Here is a 26,569-nt window from a genome sequence, read left to right on the forward strand (position 1 = left end):
CGATATCAGAGCCACTTTATATATATATATATATATATATATATATCTGTTTGCTCTTCACTTACTCTTTAATTACAGCAAAATATAATTAGCTTGAACTAAATTCACATAGTCAAACCCAAACAGATAATAAAAATAAAACTCTGCTTGAGTTCACTGCTTTACGTCCACTATATTTAAAAAGGAAAATAGTAATTTTGTGATAATAGTTGTCAGTTATTTCACATTCAAACATCCAGGGCTTTGTGTTTTAGTTGTTTACATGGTTCATGTCACAGCAAATGATCCACAGTATTGATAGTGTTGATAACTAGCAATCTCACAAACACAGCGATTACATCATAAAGTAAAACTCAGTTTGTTTTCTGCTCAAATCTTTCACAACAAATCCACAATATTTCTGCTAAATTGAGACGCATGTACTGTATCACTTCCCTGACAATTAAAATGGCTATAAAAAATATATATTTTTTACAGCACAATTAGAGCTATTGTCTCACTCTTCTCGCTCTCACATCTGTCCATTTTACACATTGTTCACAGTTGTGATGTTGTTGCAATCGTTGCAAGGCTGATTATTTTGTGTGTTTCTCACATAATCTTTAGACTACAAATCAAATTGAATGAGAAAATCTTTCATTTTTATCCAACTGATTAATTATGAACACTTGAGTCAATCAATCACATCACTTTTTACCCACTGTGATGCTGGTTATGGAGCTTTATTGCTTAATAAAAGCAGAAAAAAGGTGATTATCTGTACACCTAAATGATCAGACATAACTTAACCTCAGATTTTATCATATCATTCAAAACATTATCAGATCATACATTCTTATGAATACCACACAGTACGCAGGATTTTAATCAAATAAATCAGACAATAAAGTTTTTTTTCATCATAAACTGTTTTCGAACTTTATTCTCCTTAAGGGAAGAAACAGTCTGTTCAGATGAGCAAGAGGTGTAACTGTGCATACAGTATGCGAGAGTGTAGCATAAGAGGGCAGTTAATAACTGTATTATTATCAGGAGCATCAGTAATAACATTAACAAGAATATTGAGAGTGTGTTATTTTTCATAAAAAGACACAATGAAATACAAGGAGGAGTATACATGAAGACAATCAGCCAGTTGTTCAGGCCGCTTGAACATTTTGATTTGGGTAGAGATAGCTTGTGCACGAAAACATGGCAGCAGTGTCCCAGGTCACCTTTGTCACAGCCTCATTTAATGGTATTTAATCATTAACAGATACCTTGTAAAAGTGGACATGAAGGAGTGATCAACTGGATCAGGTGGCAGCGGGTCACTATCTCACAGCTCCACAACGATATCGTCTAATAAGCCCAATAACAGTCCCTGTTAATTATTACAAATTAAACACAGTTTAACTTGGCCAAACCGTTGCAGGTTACATCATAATGAATGAATATCATCTGGTTATGTTGTAGCCATTGTTCTCTGAGTGGTGAGACTATCTCTGCACTACATGGATTCGTCTTTAATAAGACTTACTGGCTTGCTCGGGCCACATCCTGCAGATTATAGACTCGCTGATGGTTTGAATAGGAAATGTCTCTGAGCAGCCGTAACAGTCTTATTTTAATCACAATTAAAATGAATATCACAAAGTGCAATGGGCGAGTGCGGTAGACAGTGCAGGAACTGTCATACATTACAGTAAGATCATTTCTTTTTTTTAACCATAGTTTAACCAACTTTTGGGCGATTCTCATAGGCTTTGCTGAGCGTGGAGGTTACCTGGGATACAGCCAATGATTTGGTACTTGTTCGTTTGAGTTCCTTTAGTTTCCATATATGCTTTATACAGGACATACTTCCCTTTTACAGATGAAAAAGTATTTTCTATCTATTTTATGTACAGCATACTGCAATACAATAATGCCTCAGATAATTGATAATAATGTGGATAACATTTGCATTACAGTTATAATGAAAGTAGTAATAATATGTATGAAAAGTTCTTTAAAAAAAGATTGATAACAGTACCTGTCAGCCATTTTTATCACACAATCATTATTTCCCCAACAACTCCCCTGACAATGACGAGTTGGGCTGTTACTCACTGAAGAATAGTAAAATAAAAAACAAATAAAGGGGGAAAATGCTCTGTTAGGACTTTTCTCTCTGTTCCCCTCTCATTCATGCACTCACTTTGCTTTCTCTCTGGGTTTGTTCACGCGTTCCTCTGTTGGTAGAAAAATACATACATATGATATATTAAAAAAAAAAGTACAATGATGACAAACATAGGCATGAAGTACAAGCTTCATCAAGTGCTTTCTTTATGACCCCTCCCACCCCACCAACCCCCTTTTTTTATCGCTCACGTTTTCCATCGTCTCGCTCTGCAGCAGATTCCTCACATTTAGTGCATTCTCGAACCGCTCCGTCTCTTTTGTTCGATGCTTTGGGCTCAGACCGAGAAATGGTTCCTCGACTCCTCGCTGTCCGAGGGGAGCTGGGTGTAAATAAGGACATCACGATTTGTGAAATGCACTTTGAGATTCAGCCCCAGGCTTTACCCTAATCCCATAATACGCCACATCGTTTTCTTTCAGAAACTCCTCTTGTTTGTGGTTTTCTCAGGCTCCAGTCCAGTCTTTCTGATCCAACCTCTGTTGTCCACAGCACATTGGGCAGTGTCATACAAAAGCTTTTCAGACCTAGTCCTTCCTCATTTTCCAGACCAGTGCCGCTGCCATCCAATCTCAGTTGCTGTTATGAATCTCTATAGTCTTCATCACTCACTCCTTTCCTCATTTCTCTTCCATGTTTTGGCTTGAACTAAATAATGGAGAATGTTCAGATTAATGTGATCTGAATGTGTGGAAAAAATACATCATTCTCTAGACCATAAATGAGCAGAGAATAGTGTAATTTATAGATATTTTACATCTTCATCCTCCTTGATGCCCACTGCAAACAACGCAATACAAAAGAAGAGAAGGGACACCAGGGAGCCTCTTTAACCAAGATTCTCAGAGGACTGCTGGTTTAGGATCAGTGTATTAAGTGTGTTTTACAAAGCAGATACGTTGATAACTGTTACATCTACTCATAGCTGATTAAATCAGAATTTAGATTTCAGTCATAATAATATAAAAGCCAAAACTAATCTCACATTAGGTTTTGGTCAAGTCTTCACAAACTGGACGAATGTGGTTCCAGGCTGAAGAATAAAATACTTATGTCAGTGTCCTAGACCAGCATTTCTACTGAAAGATACTTTGCACAAGTGGGCTCAGGAATCGAGAAGCACATTGTAAAATATCTGTGTTCTAACAACTAATTTAAAGTTGTACTCAGAATTAAAGCTTCTCATAATGACAAGAAAGCTGGCATCAGGTTGATTATATCATTCAAAGCCTCTAATGTCTCATTATATTTTCCAATTCAGAAAAGTATCAATAAACCAGATGATCTGACGAATGGGGGAGTAAACTTTTACACCCGATTTGTCATTTTTTCTTGCTTAAGAAGACAATAACACTGAATACAGTTAAATTACTTGTTCATATGGAGCTTTTTACACTGCAGACACAATTAGTAATTCCTCTAGCAGAGTGGGAAGACGCAGCCTCGCAGCCTATGAGTTCATGTGCTCCACCTGTATGGCTGATGTGGAGACGGTGAGGCAGAGGTCTTTGTGGGTCACTGGCAGGTCCGCCACAGTGACTGGTTTGTACTGGATTTCGCTGGCTGACACTGTCTTGTACTGGTGGAGGTCAAAAGGGCATTGAACCACAGCTTCCGTGGGCTGCTGGTGTGACTGGTAGCTGCCTGGGGGTCCGGGGTTAGGGTTCTGGGAGTTGTTGTTTGGGTTGTTCTGGCTTTGGAGCTGGCCTGCTCTGCCCCCACCTCCTCTCCCTCGGCCACGGCCTCTTCCTCTGCCCCCTCCCCCTGGCGTAAGGCCCTGGGCCTGCTGAGCAGCTACAGTTGCTGCCACAGTTAGCGGGTCGGGGTTGTGCTTCCTCATGTGTTTCATTAGATACGTCTCCTGGAGTTGGGGAGAGAGAGACATGATGACAGGAATGAAAAAATAGAAGGAAGGAATCTCTTTAATTCAAGGTATATTCAGTAAAGTTGTTTTTTGTGAGACCAGAGTCGTGTAAAAGGTGTGTGTGGTATTTGACTGATGAGTCTGAGAGCCTACCGAGGTATAGGATCGGTTACAGAGGCCACAGGAGAAAAGCTTGGCATGTTTGACAGTGTGCGTGGACAGGTGCACCTCCAGGCTGGCAGCATCTGTGTAACCACGGTTACAGTTGTGGCACTTGTACGGCTTGTCTTTGTTGTGCTGCCGACGGTGAGACTGTGGGGAGAGGAAGAGGGACACAGAGGAAGGACGGGATAAACAGCCATTAGCACAATCAATAAGTGGATGTTTTCAGAAGGCAAAGTGAATCTGATGATGAGAGTGCCACAAAAATGTCTCAGCAATTAAATTTTATATTATTTCACAAACAGTGGAAAAAAATTCAATTGATGGGCCAATAAGAGCATTTAACTTGATTCTCTCCAATAGGACTGATTTCTGTTTTAGCTTTCATGTGACCCTAATGTAAAGTGCACACTCATGTTTTGGTCAAGAAAGAGAAAATCTTGCAATAGAAAATGTCATCAGTTGAGCAGCAAGGATCAAACCTGTGAATTCCTTTACCTGTAGGTTGGACAACTGAGTGAAAGATTTTTCACAGCCAGGATGGTTACACTTGTACGGTCGGTCGCCGGTGTGAATCCTGAAAAATCAGTTAGTCACATCATTAGTTAATTACACTATAATTATAATTTCTTACTGCACTTGCATCAAGAAAATTAAAATGAGAGTGATGTGCATTATTACAAGTATTCATTGTGTTATCTCTTATCCAAAGCAACATATTGTACATACAGCAGTGTTATTCCGGTTCAAATGAAGTGCACTCATCCCCCCTCAGGGGTCTATCATTTACCATCATTCACAAATCAAAGTAAACATATTAAAGATATTTTAATGGCATTAAGATCCTAGCTTAGTAGTTTTCTCAATTTTATTTTCTTCTACTTTTAAGGCAGTTCCTATGTGGTTTTATTAACTCGTATGTCCAGTGATTCAAGTTGTGAAAAATGCTGAGGTGGTTTGTACCTCTTCAAAGGCTTTAGATACATTTTACCCTGCTTTCAGACCATTATGTGACGAGGCAAATTTGGCATCAATAAACAGTCAGAAATATTAAGCCATCCAAGGCAGGAATTCACCATAAGCAAGGTTTGGCTGTTAGATAGGTGAAGTCAAATAAATGTTAATGCCACTCTGTGGAAGACCTGAACATTTCTTACTTTGGCAATTCTGATTTAAATGATAAAAATCACATCACAATGCCATAATTCTCCACACACCTGCTCCCATACATGCACACATAAAAACCCATCCGGCCATTCAAACCCACACAGCCCAGCCCAGACCAGTACCGTGTGTGCTGCTGTAGGTGACTGAGCTGCCTGAATGTTTTCTGGCAGTAGGAGCAGGAGTAGGGCTTGGCCCCGGTGTGGATGCGGATGTGCTGGGACAGGTAGCTGGAGTTGGCAAACGACTTGGAGCAGTGGGGACACTTGTGGGGCTTGGCCTCAGTGTGGTTTCTAACACGGGAAACCGGGATTGGAGGGGTGAGGAGGTGGAGAGAGAGAAACAGAGAGAGAAACAGCGAGAGATTTTTAAGCTACAGCATGACCAAACTTCACGATGAACTAAAGACCAAATCATGCGGTAAAGTTAACAGGATCTGCGATCAATTACGCTGATCATAGATCATTAAGTCTGACAGTGTGCTCTTTGTGCTGTGTCTGAGTTGTGAAAACACAGAACAAAAACATACAGCAAGCACAGTCACGCTTTTCTCTTTCTCTCTCTCTCTCTCTCTTGCAGTCTCTCCATTTGGTGTGCCCTGCTTTCAGTGGAGTGTGTTTATGAATGTCTGACTCTGCTGCAGTCAAATTGAAATGTAAATTCAAAATGAGTGGCAGGCCCGTGGAGTGCATCTTCCTGTTTAAAGTTAATGGCTTGAAACTCACAAAGAAAACCCCAGTGCATGGCGATAAGACGAATGGAAACATGAAGAAGGTGAAAGACAAGGTCGTTCATGACAACGTGAATGGGAGACAGGTGCTTTCATCACTTACATGGTCACACATAGTTACATGTAATCCAAGGAAAACCATTCTCAGTGTCGGATTAGTGGCTTTATCTGTTCTGGAAACATGATCATGGGGGTGTGTGAAACATGCAGGCTGACTCAGTGCAGTCAAAGAATAGAAAAAACAATAAGAAGTGTGTATTGTTTTAAAGGGGTAAATTATGATACAGTTAGCATGCAAAGTGTCTCACAGGTGTGTGATTAAACTGACAGACTGGCTATCCAGCTGACAACATTTTTACCGCCTACTTTTCAGTTTTGTGAACATAAAAGTGCCATTATCTCTCCAATGTGACCTTAACCAGAATTCTATTTTCAATGCCTTATTTTTAATGTCCAATGACATTAAATTCAAATGAAAAGCGTTTGGACATCACAAGGTGCTTCAGCCCAAAGAGGGGATGTTAGAAAGAGTGGAGTGAAAGCCGAGGTGGATCCAAAGAAACCAGAAAAATAATAAGATAACCCAACATGCATGCAGTACCAAGCCAAGCATGTGATAGTGCCACCAGAAGGATGAAAAACAGACACCAACCACCTACTAACTGAAGGTATATTATGGTGGTAACTGGTACTGTAAGTTGACCTCTACCAAACACTGTAGCATGCATCAACCCTTATGTATTAAATTTAATTATAAATAATATTCTTAATTGATAAATACTAAAAAATAAGAAGCTCAAAACAATAATTGAACTTAACATTGGTATTAGTGTTGTATCTTCAAAGGTGATGCTCAAACTGTGCATAAAGAGCTTTACACTGTCAACACTTTTCCCATCACATCTCCATCTCCCCGCCCCGTCCTCCCTCCATCAGTCACCCCGTGCTTTGATAACAGAATCCACATGAACAAGCAGGTGCACACACACACACACACACACACACACACACACACACACACACAGGACCGCACACCCGACTCAGGGACAACCCCCGGACTCCAGACCAGTAACCGTGTGTGCGGCTGTAGGTGACTGGAGCTGCCTGAATGTTTTCTGGCAGTAGGTGCAGGTGTAGGGCTTTGGCCGCTGTGGATTGCGATGTGCTGGGACAGGTAGCGGAGTTGCAACGACTCGAACAGTGGGGGGCACGTTGTGGGCTTGGCCTCAGTGTGGGATTGGCATGGATCTGCATGTCTGACTTGCTGAAGACGTCACTTGCACACATCCGACACCTTGACAAATGAGAGAGAGAAGCAAACTTTAAATGGCACACCAAAGCGGTCAAAGAGATTTAATGTAGGCTTGCAAAGTTTAAATGTTTGAATTAAAATCTATGAATGCCAAAAACAACAATGCTTTTCTTCTGATCTCAATATTCTTTCTAGCTACTGTAATGATTTGGGACCATCTATTTGTTGGTATGATCATCCTCATCGTTTGACAGGTCATATGGGTCAAGCAGTGGTGGTGCTGTATACACAATAAGCAACTAATATTTTCGGTTTATGAAAACACCAAACCCGGCCATTCCTGCCTGTTGTGAAAATCACTAACAGCTACTTAAGCTACAGAAAGAGGAAGAGCCTCACCTTCCACCAGCCAAGGTGCGCCAATATTAATGCATCGCTTCCTGGAGGGAGGACCCACCCACTCCAGCCAACTTATCCCACATCTGTTTGCTTCTTCCTGCTCCGCTTCGATGGTGTTCGGCATGACAACTGCAGGAGGGACACCAATGCCCTTCTTGAGTCTGGAAACAAAAGAAACGATCAGAGAAGAGAAAGGAAAGAGGAAGAAGGAGGAACACTTTAAACCATTATCTAACTGAACGTGGCAGTTGTGTGCAGACGTGCTGAAGATGGAGTGGAGAGGCCCGTGGTTTACCTGGTATGTTGAGGGGGTGCAGTGCAAGACACGATCATGGTGGTGGCAGTGTTGAATGTCCAGCTACAAAACAGAATGTGGTGGAGGCGTGGGGACCAGTGTGTCCTTGAGGGGTGTGATCACTAATCCCGCTAAGAGAAAAAGAAAAACTGTGATCTGGCTGTGCATGTGGACAAAACAAACATTTTACATGAATTCTCTTCGGTGGGGGGGGGAAGGACAAAGCAAGCCCATCACCTGCCAGTCATGATACCCGTAGAGGGAACAGGCACAACGGTGATTTTCTGCGAGGTGGGTGTGCGACTGGTGCAGGTGTCCCCCGACCACACTTAAAGATCCGCCGCCACTGTTGCCTCCCTCCTGCTTGGGGACCACCCGCACCCCGGCCCCTGTGTCCACGGAGCCGGGGATGGCGAGCACAGCCGTGGGATAGTGGGGGGAGGAGGTGGAAGATGCAGAGGAGTGAGGGAAGGAGGCCGCATTGGCCTTCTCTTGACCTAGCTGCTCCTTTGCCTTGTTCAGGAACATGGCGTTCTCGATCTAGAAGGAGGATGAGGAGAGGGGCGGGTTGATGGTGCGAGGAAGGAAAGGAGGAAGGGTGAGGTATTAAAGAGGAGAAGAGGACAGGATGGGTGAAGGTGAAACGTTGGGAGATTGCACGAGGATGGGGTGATGAAGCAATGTAGAATCAGAGGAAGAGAGGAGAAGACAGAGGAGGAAAAGAAGGCGATGGGAGAGAACAGAGAACGAAGGCAAGGTGAGATGCAAAAACGAAAAAAGGAACAGAGAGAGGTTGAAGAGACGAGAGGGACAGGAGTGATCATGTGAACCCTCACGAATGTCAAACACTGAATGTCAGGTTAAAGCAACTTCACAGACTGAGCGAACATTATTCGCTAACATGTTCAGGGTCAAATCATTGTCTGCTATTATGTAATGTTTAAAGTATTAACAGTCACAGTGATTATCGCTTCCGGGTATCTTTTGACATAGCACATACCACTTCACCATGTATATTTCAACAATAAGGTTGTCTCTACCTGTCCTTGTACAGTGGGGACGGGAGACCAAAAGTATGATGAGTTGAAATGGGAATCGTCCATTATTTCTGTAATTAAAAAGCAACACACTTAGAAAACACCCGTCCTCCTCCTCCTCCTCCTCCTTCTTACTATGCTCTTATGTTGTTGTTTTTTTTACTTTCATGTGAAACCATGCATGGCTGTGTTTCAATCATCTTAGTTTGTTTCCTTTCCTTGTATCCTCTCCTCCTCATCAGCTGGCACAATGAACATGTTTCATGTTTCGTTGTGGCTGGTTAATGTGTCTACTAAACCAGCCACTTTGAAACCATTATTTTAAGGGATCGCATTACAAAAGTGTAAGATGGATGTTATAAACCTGACTGGTTGAAGCCTAATGCTTTTAGATTTGTGCTGTTAGATGTACAGAGAAGAGGATGTGAAAGGAATCAGATAAAGATGTTCAATCCCGGGAGGGACAGACATAAAATAAAAATCTACAGGAGGACAGAAGAGGCAAGAGTCTAGAAAACACGAACAGCAATCAGTCTTTGAGGCGTTTGATAATGTTTTCTAACACAGCTCATGCACTTCCTCACTAGTCCCTCACACATTACGGCTGCTGCCAACACATTTCACAATCTTAAGAGTGGTTGCTTTATCAGCAACATGTTAACAAACAATGCTGTGTCAAAACTATTTATTGCCCGGAAAACTAACACGAGACGTGTTCTCCAGAGTAGATGCAATGTGTTGAAAATAACATCCTTACTAGCGTGCATATGGTTTGCTGAAGACAACATTCACGGGTTAAAAGACTAGCGTCTATCTTTTCATTATCAAACCTCTGATCTTCTGTTTCCTGATCATCTCCCACTGACACATAGGCAACATGTTTTCTGTAGCACAAAGAAGGAAGTTTCATTGTTTCATTGTTCTATGTCTGCATGCATTTGCACTTTATTTTCCACATATGTTGCTACCGTGATAGACAAACAGTACAGGAGGTTTTTGAGGCTCGGTGTTCTGTATGCATGAGAAGATGCCATGCATAAGCTATACTGCACACCTACCGAGAGAGAGCATGCATGTAATTACACGTTAGTAAAGCTGGGCTGACATTTAACATGACTGACAACTGGTAAAGCCATTAAGAGGAGGAGAGGTCCATGAAAATAAACTTCAACGTTACACAGTAAGAAAACAAACTGAGGTAACGATATAATCCATGCAAACACTGGCAACGCACAAGTCCAGGTATGTTTAACGTTGTCTCCTCTCTGTAGTTCACAACCTACAAACGGATGAAAGGGCAAGTTTCTGAGGCATTATACTGAATAACACAGACTGCCGCTAACTCAGGGGTCGTTATTAGTGTAATGCAAAGTTAACATTTCAGTGCTGAGACGTTTTTTGACGAGGGGGGGGGGAAACACAACCTGCCTCCCCAAACACGGTGCAGCAGCTAGCTGCGGTTAGCGGTGATTGATGAAATCTAAACACGAACTTATCATAAAACCATTTAAACCAGGGGAGCTTCCTACAAAAGCCCTCAGCCCTGGTGGTTGTTAACGTTACACGGCACCTAACCAGCTCTTAATCAGACGTCTGTGTGTGTTTCTTTTGGGGGGGGAGAGTGTAAACAAACATGGCTAGCTGATAGCTGGTTAACGCAACAAGACAAGGGGGAGCTCCCGACTCGCCTCCATTAATTGTGTCCTTTTGTTCGCTGGCTTTGCTCTAGCTCAGAAAGAAGGCCCTGTGTGTTCATGTGCTTCACTAGCTCGGTCTCTTGGTAAACACAAACACCCCCCCCCACGCTTCCCTACGCCTCCATTCCTCACTCCCTGCTCATCTCGCTGAGAGAAAATAAAAAAAAAACGAGAAAAAAAAAAAGTCTCGAATAAAAAAAAAAAAAAAAAAAAAAAAAAAACCAAACAGGGGGGTAAAAAAAAAAAGCGACGCCGTTGCTTCTGTTAGGAGACGCAGCTTCATGCAGACTTCCGGCGGTTGGGACGACAGTGCTCTCAGACACACTGGAAATAACAGATCATTAACAACCGATTAATAACTCCTGGGTTAATTACCGGTGATATCGATTCCCCGTCAACCCCCCCGGAGCTTCCTCGGGTCGGGACAGTTGGGAAACTTTGTCCAATCCGCCCCTCAAAACCTTCAGATGTGCCTTTTTTTTCTTCGGGTTTTTATTTTTTCCTTTTTTTCCCTCCAGCTCTCGGCAGAGTCAAGGCGGTCGGAGAGTTTAACGGTTGCGCTTTCCGGTTGCGCATTTCAACATAAAAGCCTGTGTTGATTATATTAGACTTGGTTTTTAATCAGAAAAGTGTGCTGAAGAAGCTTTTTCGTTCAAAGATGACAAAAAAATTTGTTAGTGACCATTGAACAGTTTATATAGTCATTATAATGAGGAACTTTCTTAAAATGTTGATTTAGCATTTCAAAAATATGGAATAGTATCTAAAAATAATGGAGAAACTTTTCTCAAAAAAATAATGACTTAGGAACCTCAAAATATGAAACTTCACAAATACTTTGTAGTATTTCAAAATCATGACTTAGTTAATGAAAGTTTCTCAAAATAAATGAGAACTTTCTAAAAAATAATGACTTAGAACCTCAAAATAATGAAAACTTTTCCCAATATTTGTAGTATTTTCAAAATAATGATGTAGTAATATAAAACATAATAAGAAAGTTTCTCCCAAAATAAATGAGAATTTCTAAAAATAATGACTTAGAACCTCAAAATAATGAAAACTTTCACTAATACTGTGTAGTATTTCAAAAATAATGACTTAGTATCTAAAACATAATAAAGAAGTAGTTTCTCAAAATAATGAGAAACTTTCTATAAAAATAATTGACTTAGAACCTCAAAATAATGAAAAATTTTCACAATACTGTGTAGTATTTCAAATATATGAATGTAGTATCTTATAAAACTATTAATAAGGAAAGTTTACTCAAAATAATGGCGAAAGTTCTCAATATTTTGTAGTAATACTCAAAATAATGACTTAGTTACGACGGAGTATTAGGGCCGACTAAAAGAAAACATTTTTAGTTGGGGGAAATTACGAGATGAAAGTCGTAATAATAACAAGAATAATGTAATAAGAATACAAGAAAAAAAGGAAAAAAATAGCTTTGATAGAGTTATCAGATCTGACCGTGAGCAGCTCAACCAATCAGAGCCTCAGTATGAGCCCAGCAGCCGCTGTTTGTCTCAGTCGTAACCGTAAATGTCAACAGGTAAGATAAGGTATTCATTCATTTCATGTGTTAAAACAGTTTTTGCTGGCTGAGCCAACAGGCTGACAGTTCTCATAAAAATTAAAACTTTATTGTCGTAATGTTACACTTTTATTCCTCGTAATATTTTGACTTTATTCTCGTAATGTTTACGACTTTATTCTCGTAATGTTACCGACTTTATTCTTGCAATATTATGATTTTATTCTTCGTAATATTGCGACTAATTAAATTCTGTAATGTTACGACTTTCCTTCTCATAGTGTTTATGACTTTATTCTCGCAATATTACACTTTATTCTCAAAAAGTTACGACTTTTAATTCCATTGCAATATTACGACTTTATCTCCGCAATGTTATGACTTTATTCTTGCAATGTTACGACTTTATTCTTGCAATATTATGACTTTATTCTCGCAAAATACTCTCTACGACTTTATTCTTCAAAAAGTTACGACTTTATTCTCGCAATATTACGATTTTATCCTCGCATGTTACGACTTTTATTCTCGCATGTTACGACTTTATTCTCGTATTGTTCGACTTATTCTCGCAATATTATGACTTTATTCAAATCATAATATTACTGGACTTACTTCTCGTAATGTTACGAACTTTATTCTCCAATATATTGATTTATTCTCATATGTTACGACTTTATTCTCGTAATGTTACGACTTTATTTATTATTATTTAAGTAACCCGTCTTAAGAATGCATTCACTACTAGGATTGGGAAGGTTACAATAAAAATATAATCTGATACAATCATTAATTACCTGTTTAAAATATAGTCAGTAACCTAATACATCTATCACAATATTAAAATAACGTAACTTGATTACTTTCTGTTACTTTCAGATTACTTCAACACTAAATATGCAAATAAAGACAAAAGAGAAGAAATATGGATAAGAATTAGAGATGTAAGTGTATTATATAAGACAACAGAACACTAACCTTAGAAATGAAGATGGAAACAAAATGGAAAATGTGCCTTCTGCTCTGTTTTTTAAATCTCAATTTTTACTAAATTTAATTGTAATCAGATTTTTTCTGTAACTATAGTGGATTACATTTACCTTTTTTTGAATCCTGATTTTGTAACTAAATTACATGTATTCTGTTACTCCCCAAGCCTTTTCACTACACAAACGGAAATTGTAATAAAATATTACCTTTATCAATTTTCTTTAGCCTGAGAACATTTATTAAAATAATATATTGAGTGTCTATTTGACTGTAGTTTGAATTTTGTGTTGTTTGTATATTAATGCCGGTTTTTCTCAGGTAGTTCAGATCTTAATTTTGAAGGGAAATCCTCTTACTTCCTGTAGTAGTTTGGCTTTCTGTAGCTAACTTGACAGAGCTGCCAACGTCCATTCAGTGCCTTCCGGTGTATTAATTACCCGTCAGTGTTCGGGGTTGACTACATTATTATGATTATCAGTGTCTTTGTACAGTTTGGTCTTAAATTCTTCATGTTCTTCAGCATTACACAGTTCTCAAATGAATGGCCACAGTTAAAAGTCACCATTGCTGCAGTGTTCTTGCATCCACAATAGCTTATTCAAGCACTATTATTTTCCATTTGTATTTAATTTATATCCACATAGACTATCTGACACAATAATGGACCCAGTTCTTTTGTCAGCAAACATTTAGCTTTAGCTTCTTGTAAAGAACCAGGGTTGTGTTCAGACTGTCACTAGTTTGAATCCCTGGATAAATAAATAAATAAAGAAAGATGCAACAACAGCTTTGGTAAGGCACTGTAGCTGCAATAGAGCTGCTCAGTGCAGACAGTAAAACACTGCGGCTCTCAGGGATGTGCAAACGTGAATCAGACAAATATTCTTTGGCGGATCAATAAAAGCGAAATCTTAAAAATTTTTAGAAATTTTTTTTATTTGGACCTCGCCGTGCATGTGAGAGCTGTACTTCATGGTGTCCCCGTAAAAACATGATGCAGATACAATTCAAAACACAACTCGCCCACTGAATAAAATAACAATGTGAACAAAATTACAAAACCAAGCATGCACAACTCAGAAATAGAGCAAAGTAAGACTAACAAGTATTAAGCAGCAGTAGAATATAAGAGTACAGGACGTAAGTGGTTTCCTTTTTGCAATTTAATGACAAGTCTATTGTGTACATGATTGTAGAATAACATTTTCCTGCGCAGGTGCACAGACTGTAATTTAAAAGCTTCCATTTTGTCAGAACTTCACCAGCAAACAACAGGAATCGAAATAACACAGAAAACTCTACTAAACTGACTACAGCTTAAATACATATACTGTATATAATGAAACACTGACTGGGGCCGCTGTTAGTGAGAGTGAAAGTTGGTAATGGTGACTTGTGAAGCAGATCTTGCTATTGTATCAAATATCAAAATATACTGTATAAATACATTTGTATTCATATGTAGTGCCACTTTAGAGTATTTTTACACTTAAAACAGTCAATTACAGAGGAACAAATATCCCGTTTCCCTTTCTATAGCTAACCAATAGGTAATCTCTTCCTACTTTGGTAATTCCATATTGTCCTGACTGAACATATACTTTGCGAGATTAAAATTACAGGTATCAATGCATGCATAATAACAGTAGTACTCATCTTAAAATACATACAATTACCTTCAGAAAGCCATTTCAATACATTTGGCTGTACCGTGATCAGCAGTGCAGAGAACAAAGTCACAGACAGACAAACAGTGAGCTGTTTAAGCATCATTGAGGAGAAAAAAAAGACTATTCTTGGTTAAATGTAGTGCTTGTAGTAGTGTAGTGATTACACAATTCCTAAGTATCTTTTGATGCTTTAAAATGTATGCAGATACAATGGTGACATAAAACGTGTTTTGAATACGCAGCCCGGGGGTTATGGTGAGGTAGAGGGTGACAGGGTGATAGGGTTAGGGTATAAGGCAAGTTGGAATACTTTTTAGGAACCAACACTTCAGAGTGAGCTCCTAAACCTTCACTAGCATATCGTTCTGGGTGACAGATGCATTGACTCAAAGATGAGAAACTGCTAACATACAATGCACGAGGTTTCCTTACGTATTACATTTAAAAAAATCTAATCTTAAATATTCCTTTCCCTGAAGTACAAGCTGATCACTTGACAATTACAATTCTAACCAAAGTAACTTTAGCATCTCGTCCATTTCTCTTCTCATTAGGCTTTCATTTAAAGAACAACGATAATGATAACATAGTTCAGTATTTCAGTACAGTTATCTCATAATTACACTGTGGTTTCCCCATTGCTACGATAGAAGGCTAAAGCTATATCTTACATTTACCTTTAGTTCCACAAGCTACACCTTTATGAAAGCTGCTACATAACTGGCCATAATCATAAATGGCACCACTTTACTTAAGGTATACATCTAGTACAATGTATGGATTATCAGGCTGCAGAATCAATGGAACCTGAACCAGAAGATCCAGGTCCAAGCTCCTGTTTCGGTCTAGATCTGTTTTGTTTAAGTGCTCTTAGGAAGAGACTGAATCCCTATCAGTTCTGCAGCTGACCCTGACCTGTGACCCCACTGTTAATGATGGTATATGTGAATGAATCAATATGAATGCACGTCTAGCAGGCTAACATACAGTCCTATACTGACTTCCTGATTTCTTTTTAATTGCCACAAGCCTGTCACCATGGTTGAAGGCTAACAGTGTGTTTAAGTATATTTTGGTGATCATCTGGATATTATTGTAAATTGCAATTATTTTGGTCAGGAAAATGCCTATCTACGATGGTCATTACAGCATTGGTTTATTAAAAAAATCTGACTGTTTCAATCTATTACAAATTTCTCTTTTGCTCGACCATGAACTTTCCTGGTAACATCATAATTAACATTGTCGTTACAGTAAGGTTAACAGTAAATTTTAAGCAACCAATAGAAAGGGCTGTGAGGTTTAAAGTGACGATCGCAGTGCTGTGATGATCGATATAAAACTACAAAAACAAACATGTTTAATACAGAAGTGCTTAGTATAGAACCTGCAGTCAACTAAAGGTTAATGAACATGCTAATATTTCTGCATGAAGTCACAGAGTAAAGTGTTGTATAGGTTTCTAATGTTTGGTACTATATAGTGTTGTATGCCTTAAGCAAAGGGTCCTTAAAAAATATTGTAAGTAAGTAGTAATAAGACTAGAAGACATCAGTAGACATTGTGGATGGAGAATACATAAAGAAAGCAATTACAGATTAAAAAAATAGAATACATAGCAATGACATACATATGGTATCACAATTTGAATTACCTGTTAGTTTGCATTTATCCATCTGGTATGGCTAAAACTACAGGCTGTGGTTTTGGTCTATTATTTGGATTATGTAATGTTAGTAGCATTAGTAAATGATTATGGTTATGAACGTTATGTTTGTATTAAACTTTCATGTTAAGATGCACTTAAGGTTTGGCAGCAAGGTAGTGCACAGGCAGTGATGAAGGAGACATTAAAGGTCAACACAGACAGTGGGGACAAAGACAAAAGGAGACAAATAAAGACGTTCTCAGTGTGACACAAACACAGAAAATGTTCTGTAGAGAGAAGAACGTAGGAAAGGACAAGACTTACACAGAGGCTACGGTTACTTTGGTTGCTTTTTCAATGCATTTTAAAATCTGGACAAGCCAATGTAAATCAAGTCACAGGCCAGAATATTGAAAATAAAATATGTTTTCTGTTCATGCTTAATGTACCGTAGTACCTGTGAACATATGAACTTAATAAAAACCAATTACTTGAAATAACAACTGTAACTGTAGCGCAATACTTTTAGCTAAGACAGAGCTGGGTATCAGTGACCACAAAAACAGACAAACACAGAGACATCAGAGCAAGATGTCGACAGAGCTACATGGGGGAAACAGTTATACAGATGATGTGACACAGGAATGGGAGAAGAGGAAAGAGGCTGTAAGCAGACTCATGCAGTCAGCTGATTAGACACTGGGAGAATGGATCTGCCTGGTCACCAGCCTGGTTGATTCTCTTCAGCCTGTACGAGAGGTCACCTGAGGGAGAGACAGAGAGAGAGAGAGAGAGAGAGAGAGAGAGCGAGAGAGAGGTCTTTTTTTAAATATTAATATAGTAGTATTAAGAGCATTTAAGCCAATTCAGTTCAGTCCCACTGCTTTGATCAACCATGTGCGACCTGCCTGTTATCAACTATCTGACAGAAAAGCCGTTCAATCTATGGCCAGGGACCCAGATCCAATGAAAGGCAGTTAACAGAGTATTCATATAAACTTCATAAGGTGATAAAAATATCGAGGCTGTATGTGCATCAGCGTGCTTTTGACTTCTTCTGCTTCCTGTCTGCGAAAACATCAATAATTGTATCTCTGATATACATTCTTGCATCCTCAATGATGCAATTGACATGACATGTGTCAGCAAGTCCAGTGAAATACATTAAAAATAGATGTGCATGCATGAATGTGTTACCTGGGAGATGGTGACTCCGGTCAGCCTCTCCACCGCCTCCGGAAGGCGGGTCATGATTTCCAGCACCTCTCCTGACAGTTTGGCTGCGCCCACCTCCCCGGCTCCACTGGACACCATGGTAACCTTGTTGGCTTCACACAGGGGTTTGCTGATCTCTTCTGCCATCTGGTGGAAGACAGATATTACCAAATGTTAAAACCGTAATCAAACCTTCACAAACTCAAAGAGTTTTTAAAATATATGACATGCATGATTCAAAATGCATGTTAATTTTAAAAAATAATCATTTGACTATATGGTTTTAATGTTTTGATATGGGCATATGATATTTACATATGACACTATATAATTGGTCCACCATGACTCTATTTCAATAGTTGCCATATCTGGGTAAAATGTAAAAGTAAAATAGCAGCACTTAACATTCCTTAAGTCCCAAGTTTTTGAAAGGTTATGATTTGACTATGTATCCAAACAGAAAACACTTGTGCATTAGATCTAATAATTAGCTGTAATTAGGGCAGTAAGTGGAACCCAGGGATCTGTAACAAAAGCACAAACTACCCACATACAGCAGAGATGCATAAAATACCACTGGCTGTATGTAAAATATACATGGACTGTACAGTAGGTTGACTCTCACCAGAGGCAGTTTCTCCAGCAACATGTCCACCATGGCTCCATCCTTGTACTGTTGGAAGGCCTCTGCCTTCTTCGACATCTGCTCTGCCTCAGCGCGACCCTTGGCCTCCACTGCAAATGCCTCAGCCTCACCTTTAATCTGAAGCAGACAATAGGACGACTTACTTTGCCATAAAACAAGGCCAATTCCCACCTGAGAAGCTTGTGGTCATAACATGATTTCCTAACTTTAAAATAAATAAAGACAGCTGAGTTGTGACTCACCCTGATGGACTCAGCTTCGGCCTCTGCCTCCATGATCAACTTAAGACTGGATAGAGAGAGAGAGTCAGGCAGAGAGCAGACAATGAACCATACAATACAACTCCACCATGAACAATACTGAAACATGAGGAAGGACATGTGTCTGATCATTATTTTCACTTAATCCTCATTTTAATTTCCTCAAAAACGGCAGCAAAGCCTTGCAACTCACCGCTCAGCCTCAGCCAGCTTCTCCAGACGGTACCTCTCAGCATCCGCAGGTTTCTTCACCTTGGCCTCCAGCTCTTTCTCCCTGCGGGTGATCTCCTGCTCCTGTATCATGATCTGCTGCGTCCGCTCGACCACCTGGACCTGCATCTTCTCCTCCTCAATACGCTGCTTCGTCTTCGCCACCTGGGAAAGGAAGATACAGTACATATAAGATTTTGTCATTCAATATTATCCAGTCATTAAATGAGTACATCCTTCTGATCATCTGTGTGCAGTTGTGTCTGGATTTCTCATCATCTCAGCCAATCGGAACTGTTTCTACAGAGGATGTTCAGAAACCAGGGTAAGGTGTTAACATGTTTCCACGGTATCCAGGCGGGGCAGCTGTGGTTCAGTCTAGTTCTAGTTGAAGTGACCTTGGACAGCTGAATACTGAAGCTTAAATTGCTCCCAGCTTAGTATCATTTTGAGTGCTTTGGATAGGAAGCACTGTATCACTCCTCTTGAGCAGGTTGGCACCTTGCATAGCAGCCTCTGCCATCAGTGTATGAGTGTGTGTGTGAATGGATAAATGTGACAACCACTTTGAGTGGTCAGTAGACCAGAAAGGCGCTGTGTAAATAGTGTAAAAGTCTATTTACCAGTTATTTGTATCCCTGTATACATTGTTTCTGATTGGCTGTGTGCAGTTGTGTCTTGGTTGACTATCTTCTGTACCAACAAAGACTGTTCAGAGACCAGGAGCCCACTCATAATGCACTCAAGGTTATTGACTGCTTGCACTTGTTATTCACTTATAACTACATAAAGGTGACCAAATATAGTCAAAACCTCCAGACAATGACCAATGGTGTGCAAGGCACTTATGCACAAACCATTCTCTATAAACATTAAGCTCACTGGTGAAATAATAACATTACCCATTATCTCTTATTCACCCTTGTGTACCTGCAGCTGGTAGGCCATCTCTGATTCAGCCTTCTTAGTGTTGACCTCGATGTCGTAGGCTGCCTTCTTCAACTCATAGTCCCGCTGGGCCTTTGCCATGTCGATCTCATTCTTGTACTGAGCTGACACTTTCTCCTGCATTGCATGGGCCTCCTGCAGAGGGAGAGACAGAGAGAGAGAGGGAGAGAACAGAGAAATGAGGGTGGACTAGGGATCAGTGGGAATAACTCTTGAAAATAGAATAAACAGGATGAAGATGCTAAAAATACACAGAAGAGTTTATACAAATATCATAAAAAAGACTAAGGAAAAGATAAGTGATGGATTACTCTAAAAACAAGATGATAATGAAGGCGGCCTCTATCACAATATTACTCTTTGTACTTCTCAAAATAAAGAACACAATTCCAATAAACCCTGTTGCTGCGTGGTGCAAAGAGGGTGTTTATGTTGAAATAAAACACTTCACAGGAATAACAGTATCCACGAGGATGGAGACAACGTGATTTATCTCACCCTGATCACAGCATCTCTCTTGTTCTTGGCCTCTCCGATGCGAGCGTCTTTCTGAACTTGGGCTGTTCGAGCCTTCCCCAGTGAATGCAGATAATCCTGTGTACCAGAAAGAGATAAAAAAGTTAGATGTTCTGGAATATTCTTCGTTAAATATGACTGATTTAATCCAAGACACAGAAAATTTCTTTAATTTTTGTGCTGTCATGATGTTACTATGGCAGCTCTTTCTGTTGTCAACAGAAAAATTTAAAAAAGAAAATACAGAACTGAGAAACATGAACGTCAATGACCTGTGTGCTTATTTTGTGTGCAGTTTTTAGGTTGTTCTTTTCTTGAACTAGGAATTAAGATGGTAACTTATTTGTTAAAAAGAATTTTAGGACCCCCTCAAACTCCTTAATCACACATTAAATCAAACACAAGTTAGTTGACAATGACAAACTGTAAAATTCTAATGTGAAGATATGAGGTTACCTGGTCGTCGTGAACGTCTTTGAGCGTGTAGCTGACCACGCTGATGCCCATGTTGACCAGGTCAGAGGAAGCCACCTTAAAAACCTGCTCTGAGAACTTCTTTCGGTCCTTGTAGATCTCCTGTAGGAGGAAGATGTTTCCTGTGATGTTGAAGCTAGAGTTGCGTACTCATAATAAAATCCTAAGAATACAAGTCAGATCAGTTTCACATGTTCAGCCCTGTTATCAGCGTCAGTGTTTGATGGAAAGCAGTGTGACTTAAACAAACCTTTAGGATGAATCTTTCCAGTAAATTCAACATTGAAACGAACAACCAACAGATGCTCACAGATGCTCACCTCAACAGTCAGGTGGGCGATGATAGCCCGCTGGTGTCCCTCCAGCGTCTCCAAGGCGATCTGAGCGATCTCGGCCTCTGACTTCCCCATGAACATTTGGCAGGCTGCAGCCAGCATCTGTTTATTCTGACCCTGGATCTTCATCTGTAGGAAACAGCAACTCGTTTATTATTAAGACTGCAGAGAAACACCGACATGATCACTGGGTTCACTCCTCATGTCCACATTGTCAGATGTGGTTTAAACTACATTTGGATACTTGAATTGTACAATACATTTTCCTTTAAATAATAAGTTTATACTCATCACTTCTTTATTTAACTCCTAACAGATAGGGGACCCTGGGACAAAATGGGGGTCAGAGGTCTAATTTGTTTCAGTTTAGGGATCTTTGACATGAAGAGAACCACTGCACTAGTCTCCACCTGCCCACCTGAGCAAAAACCTCCTCTGCACACTGACCTGGGCAATCCCGGTTACAGAGATGGGCACCCCATGACGAGTGTAGACTTTATCGCTCTTCACGTTCAGAGTCAGAGTGTTCAGGGAAATCCTAGAGAGAGGAAGGGTAAACCACGCAAAGGAAAAGATTATCGATTGATTATTCACTGCTCTAATGTTATACATTAAAGTGTAGTAATATGTTCTCATATTGAGTTGCAAGCACTGAGTGCAGGACTGAACAGGTACCAAGACCAGGTTCAACACTCAGACAAACAAAACGCTAAGTCTGGTGCCATTTAATGGACTGAACGTAGGAGGAGGAGCAGGTATATCTGAAGATCCAAATATGTTCTAGCCTGCAGGCTAATGATGTTGAATTTGAAAAGGGAGAAAGGGAGATAGAAATCAAACTGCTCTTATGAGGTAAACAATGTAAGTACAGCACAAATGACAGGAGAATATGGAAGATCCAAGTAGGATCAAAACATACACACATACATTTTTGTAGCATGGAGGAAGTGCACGGGCGTTACCTTTTGTCAATGATGCAGTTTTCTGATAGCCTTTGTACTTATGTAATGTACATATAATCACTCTCCTCCTAAAGCTAAAAAGCGTCTCCCAAATGCAAAAAACTCTAAACGTAAATTAAAGTGTTTTATGCAGCAATGTCAGAAGATTCCAGAAGATAAATCCTTCATGTTTGCCAACCTTTGTATCTGCTGAATGCACGGGAAAACGAACACTCTGCCTCCAGCTATCATCATTGGAGGAGAACGACAGAACCCTGAGAGAGACCAGAGACCAAGCAGAGCCTTAAAATCTGAGTTTAGACATGACTACGATTGAGTGATATGAACAAAATATTGCATCAAATTTCCATCACACAACAACTTTTGCAGCATGTTTCACTTCAGAATGAAATATTCAACCAGTAAAAGTTAAGTAACATAGAAACTAATTCTTATTTCTATAACCTCATGTTATTAAATGTTTGTATATTAGTCAGTTTTGTCCACTATTACAGACAGCGTCCAAATGTCCAGAAATGAATGAATAACAACAGTTATATACTCTTAATTATGGTATTATACTTATAATAAAATAGGCCATGACTTTACCTGACACCACCATAGCCTCGTTGGGACCACAGGTGTAGAACATGTTTGCTGATCCTCCCTCAGACTGAAAAACAGCAGTAGAATAATACATAAAATCATTCACTATTAAAGTCCCACCTCACAAACGATGTCAAATCCAGAGGCACCAATGTGGAAGATGCGCAGTGGTGGGGATCACTATACTACTGTATACATACAATTATATTATTATCTTATTTTAAAAAATAAGGCCTCCAACAGTTTATGCTGTAACAGAATGAGTCCCATATAAAAGCAGAGGGAGGGGTTGTGATGGGTACCAGACCAGCAGGGCTCAAATCTAATTTACACAAATGTTGCGCAGTAAAACCCGCAAGAAAACCCGCATGAATAACAGAAAGCACCACACACAAGAGCCACTTTTTAGGGCAGAATAAAGCTTTTTAAAATATCCGTATATTTCACATTTCTCTGTGAAAACTGCTAGTGGCTAGCCTCCTATCCAATAACTCAATTTGGCTCACACATTGTGTTTACTATGGAGAATTGCTGTGGATAGAGGATAATAATAATACACACTTACCGGTTAGTATATAAACGATGTGATTCTGGTAGAGTAAGGTGGAAGTGGTGGAATAAGTAGCGGTCTGTTTTGGTTAAAATTGGTGTAATATTAATCCCAGGTCACGTTTATTCTCGTTATGAACCAGCTGATGCGGCCAGTAAATACAACTGCAGCTCAGTGGCTTCTACTGCGCATGCCCTTTATTTAATCCGTGTGTTACCGCCATCTAGTGGCCTGATGGGAAACCGTCATAAATACTCCTCAGTGTCCTGAGTGGTCCATTGTTAATGGGATTGTAATGTACTTTCACCGTGAATTACTTAAATAAATATGGTCCAGCGCATACAGTTTGTTCAAATGTATTGTTTGGTATGGTAGTTTGACTTTATTATCAGGTAGTAGTAGTTATAATGAAGATTTGTGCATGTCAGAATACAAATAGCCTATGTAAGCCTACTGTATATTATTTTAAAAGCACAAATTACAGATGCAGATATATCCAGATGTTGTAGTAAATCTTTCTATTTCCTTCTTTATAACCATCCAGTTTTTGCTCCTCATAAAAAGACAGATTTTGAAAACATACATTGACATACCGTTCATGATAACTTTATATTTTCAAATGTAATTTTACATTTATACAGGATTATCTTGTATATACTGTTGATACATGTTTGTGATATTGTTGTGCTGATTAATAATAGCCTTCCTCTGTACATCCAAACACAATAATCAGCTATTTCTTCTTTATATCCTCGTTTCTGCTCCACACATTAGATAAATAGTTGGCCTATTATTATATGTTAAACAGGCATGTTCATTTTATTTTCTTATTATCAGAATAAGAATCAGCTTCATTGGCCAAGCATAGTATGCACACATTCAACGAAAAAACTTTTTTTGTTGCTTTCAAACTTACACAGAAATAAACATAAAAGCTAAGACATGAACAACAAAGATGAACAAATAAATGTAAACAGGACTATTAAGGTAAAGTATAGTGGAAAATGTGTGTATATAAATATATATATAAGTGTTTCTGTGTCTAATAATATGAAATATAATAGTATATAATGAATAAAACATGCCATCCTGTTCTTTTCTACTCTGCATTGTTTCATTGAGGCTCCAACGGGGCAGTGATGACAAAACCCGGCACTCCCTCTCCTCTTCCTGTCCTTGCCTTTGAGCCGAGGAAACCCCTCTAGTAGTTTCGGCCAATCGGCACCGAGGCTGCAGCGACAGCAGCCAATCATTAGCGTGAACGACGTGATGGGCCGCGTCCCAAAACTTTGTCTCCGCCTGCAGGACCGAGAGCAGTCTGCACACTGTGTGAGCCTGTCTGTCAGTCAGTCTGTGATCAGTCAGTAGGTCAGCAGCTCTTTCTCCTCCACACTTTACTTACTAACTAACATCCATCATGAGGGAAATCGTGCACATCCAGGCCGGCCAGTGCGGGAACCAGATTGGTGCAAAGGTAAGAAATGTTATGTTAATAGCACTTTATTACATTTCTTTATTTTTTTTTTAATGCCAGTTAAGATTGTCATTCTGTAACTTATTTAAATAGACCTTTCTTTTGTTTGTGTGATTTGAAAGTGTCAGAAAATAATAAAATGTTATTACAAAAGACAAAAAACAACTTTTTTTTTTAAAGCAAAACAACAAAAGATATAGCCTACATAAAGATAGGGGGGCTGAAATCTGGCAGCCCTATTGTTTTCACTGCAGCCTCCTGTTTCAAAGACTCATTTAATCTTCTCATCTTTCACCAGTTTATGGTTTAATCTTAAATTGTGTGTGAGTGGTGTAGTTCAGCAAAACACCTCAGTCTCTATACTTAAGATACATTCTGGGTATAAAGTCTTTTATTGTCTTACTAGCACCAAATTCATTTCGTTTTCGTTGCAAGCTACCTACATCCAAACAAAATGTATATGTTTTAATTACATTTATTCTCCTGCACAAATGAATCAGTAAAACTATGAAATAACACTCAACTCAGTCAAAATAGAAATTAAATAGAATATCTGACTTAATATTAACCACTTACTATAAGAACGTCCCATTTTCCTATGGGCTGCATAATTAAACGTCTTTGCATAATTCTTTTGCATACAGTAACAATTCACACCTCTGTAACTGTTGACAAAACAGTGACTCAAGTCATTGATCCATGATTAATGAAGTTGGCCAGACTGGAGCAGGCGCTCAGGGCCAGCTGCTGTCTCGACCGCCTGGTGAGTCGGACTCTTTGTCACTGAGAAAAGGGAGAGGAAAAAAAAAAAACAAGAGGAGAGGGTGAAAAGAAAGGAGAAATTTGCTGAGGCAGAGGAGAGGAACGCAGCAGGAGGGGGTGAAGGGGGAATAGATAACAAGTGTCTCAGTGTCTGCTCTGAAAGCACAGATGAGGTCATTTAAAAGGCTGCTTTTTCAGTCAGTGTATCACATGCAGACGCCCCGGGCCCCCAAACCACCAGTGACCCCGAAAACCTTGTTTACACGAGGACATAAAGAGATTATCTGCGGAATAAGTGCTTTCTGTTTCGTCACATTTTTTGCATGCAGTGATTTTAAATGTCCTGTGGTGCTTCTACACTTCAGATCAACTGTCAGTCAAACAGAGCCGCAACGATTAATCAGTTAGTCAATCAAAATTAATCTGCAGCTTTTTTGTTATTGTGTTTTTGCAAAAAATGCCAAATATTTGTTTGTTTCAGCTTCTCAAATGTGAATATTTGATGGATTTTAATCAATGGAGTGTCTTTGAAATATACAGATGGGTGACAATTAAAGGAAAACCCACCACAAACTTCTGAGTCTCTGGATCCCTCTCCATTCTCCCATATGTGTTCAATTTATTCACATCATTTATTACTTATCAAACCAATCAATGATCCCTCGTGTCCTGTATGAAAGCATCTGGATTTGTCACATTTCTCCACTCATCCATTCAGGTCTTCTCTTTAATATGTCACTGGTCAGTGGTTTTTGACTGTTGTTTGAAGCAATTTGAAGATGTGATGACCAATTTTCACTATTTGTTGACATTTTATAAACTTAACATTTAGTTGATGAACCAAGATAATGATCAGAATTTGAATGAATCGATTACGTAAATAATCGTTACTTGTGTCCATGCAATCAAACAGAGGAATGACTACCAATTAAAGGTCCAGTGTGTAGGATTTACTGGCATCTAGCAGTGAAGTTTCAGTATTTGGTGACCTGGGAATGAGAAACCAGTGTTTGGTTTGTC

At 39.4% G+C, this 26,569-nt stretch overlaps 3 protein-coding genes across 3 annotated transcripts in view; 1 reads left to right on the plus strand and 2 right to left on the minus strand.

The window, feature by feature from the left end:
• Window positions 1–898: 898 nt before the first annotated feature.
• znf384a (zinc finger protein 384 a) lies at window positions 899–9,138 on the minus strand. The gene is given in 17 exon segments (XM_035681319.1): window positions 899–4,025; window positions 4,182–4,340; window positions 4,689–4,767; window positions 5,480–5,647; window positions 7,158–7,180; window positions 7,182–7,228; window positions 7,231–7,323; window positions 7,326–7,378; window positions 7,536–7,555; window positions 7,558–7,616; window positions 7,747–7,852; window positions 7,854–7,896; window positions 8,031–8,080; window positions 8,083–8,161; window positions 8,268–8,323; window positions 8,325–8,570; window positions 9,071–9,138. Coding segments are annotated over 17 exon segments (1,755 nt in total). The 5' UTR covers window positions 9,134–9,138; the 3' UTR covers window positions 899–3,614.
• A 5,074-nt stretch (window positions 9,139–14,212) lies between these two features.
• On the minus strand, window positions 14,213–23,482 carry flot1a (flotillin 1a). Its single transcript, XM_035681930.1, has 13 exons — window positions 23,329–23,482; window positions 22,767–22,830; window positions 22,357–22,432; window positions 21,664–21,754; window positions 21,202–21,345; window positions 20,864–20,983; window positions 20,390–20,485; window positions 19,874–20,026; window positions 18,927–19,108; window positions 18,716–18,761; window positions 18,453–18,590; window positions 17,810–17,974; window positions 14,213–17,376 (listed from the first exon to the last, which is right to left on the minus strand). Exons 2-13 carry the CDS (start codon window positions 22,807–22,809, stop codon window positions 17,356–17,358), a joined length of 1,275 nt encoding a protein of 424 aa, XP_035537823.1. The 5' UTR covers window positions 22,810–22,830; window positions 23,329–23,482; the 3' UTR covers window positions 14,213–17,355.
• A 1,146-nt stretch (window positions 23,483–24,628) lies between these two features.
• The window catches only part of LOC118342557 (tubulin beta chain-like), a 10,346-nt gene continuing 8,405 nt past the window's right edge, over window positions 24,629–26,569 (plus strand). Inside the window, exon 1 of the mRNA XM_035681142.1 lies at window positions 24,629–24,787. Within this exon, the coding sequence (XP_035537035.1) occupies window positions 24,731–24,787 (57 nt within the window). The 5' untranslated portion in view covers window positions 24,629–24,730. The remainder of the gene's footprint in view (window positions 24,788–26,569) is intronic.

The sequence above is a fragment of the Morone saxatilis genome, unplaced genomic scaffold (assembly GCF_004916995.1).
Source record: "Morone saxatilis isolate NCDOM2014 unplaced genomic scaffold, NCSU_SB_2.0 Contig9, whole genome shotgun sequence".
NCBI lineage: Eukaryota > Metazoa > Chordata > Actinopteri > Moronidae > Morone > Morone saxatilis.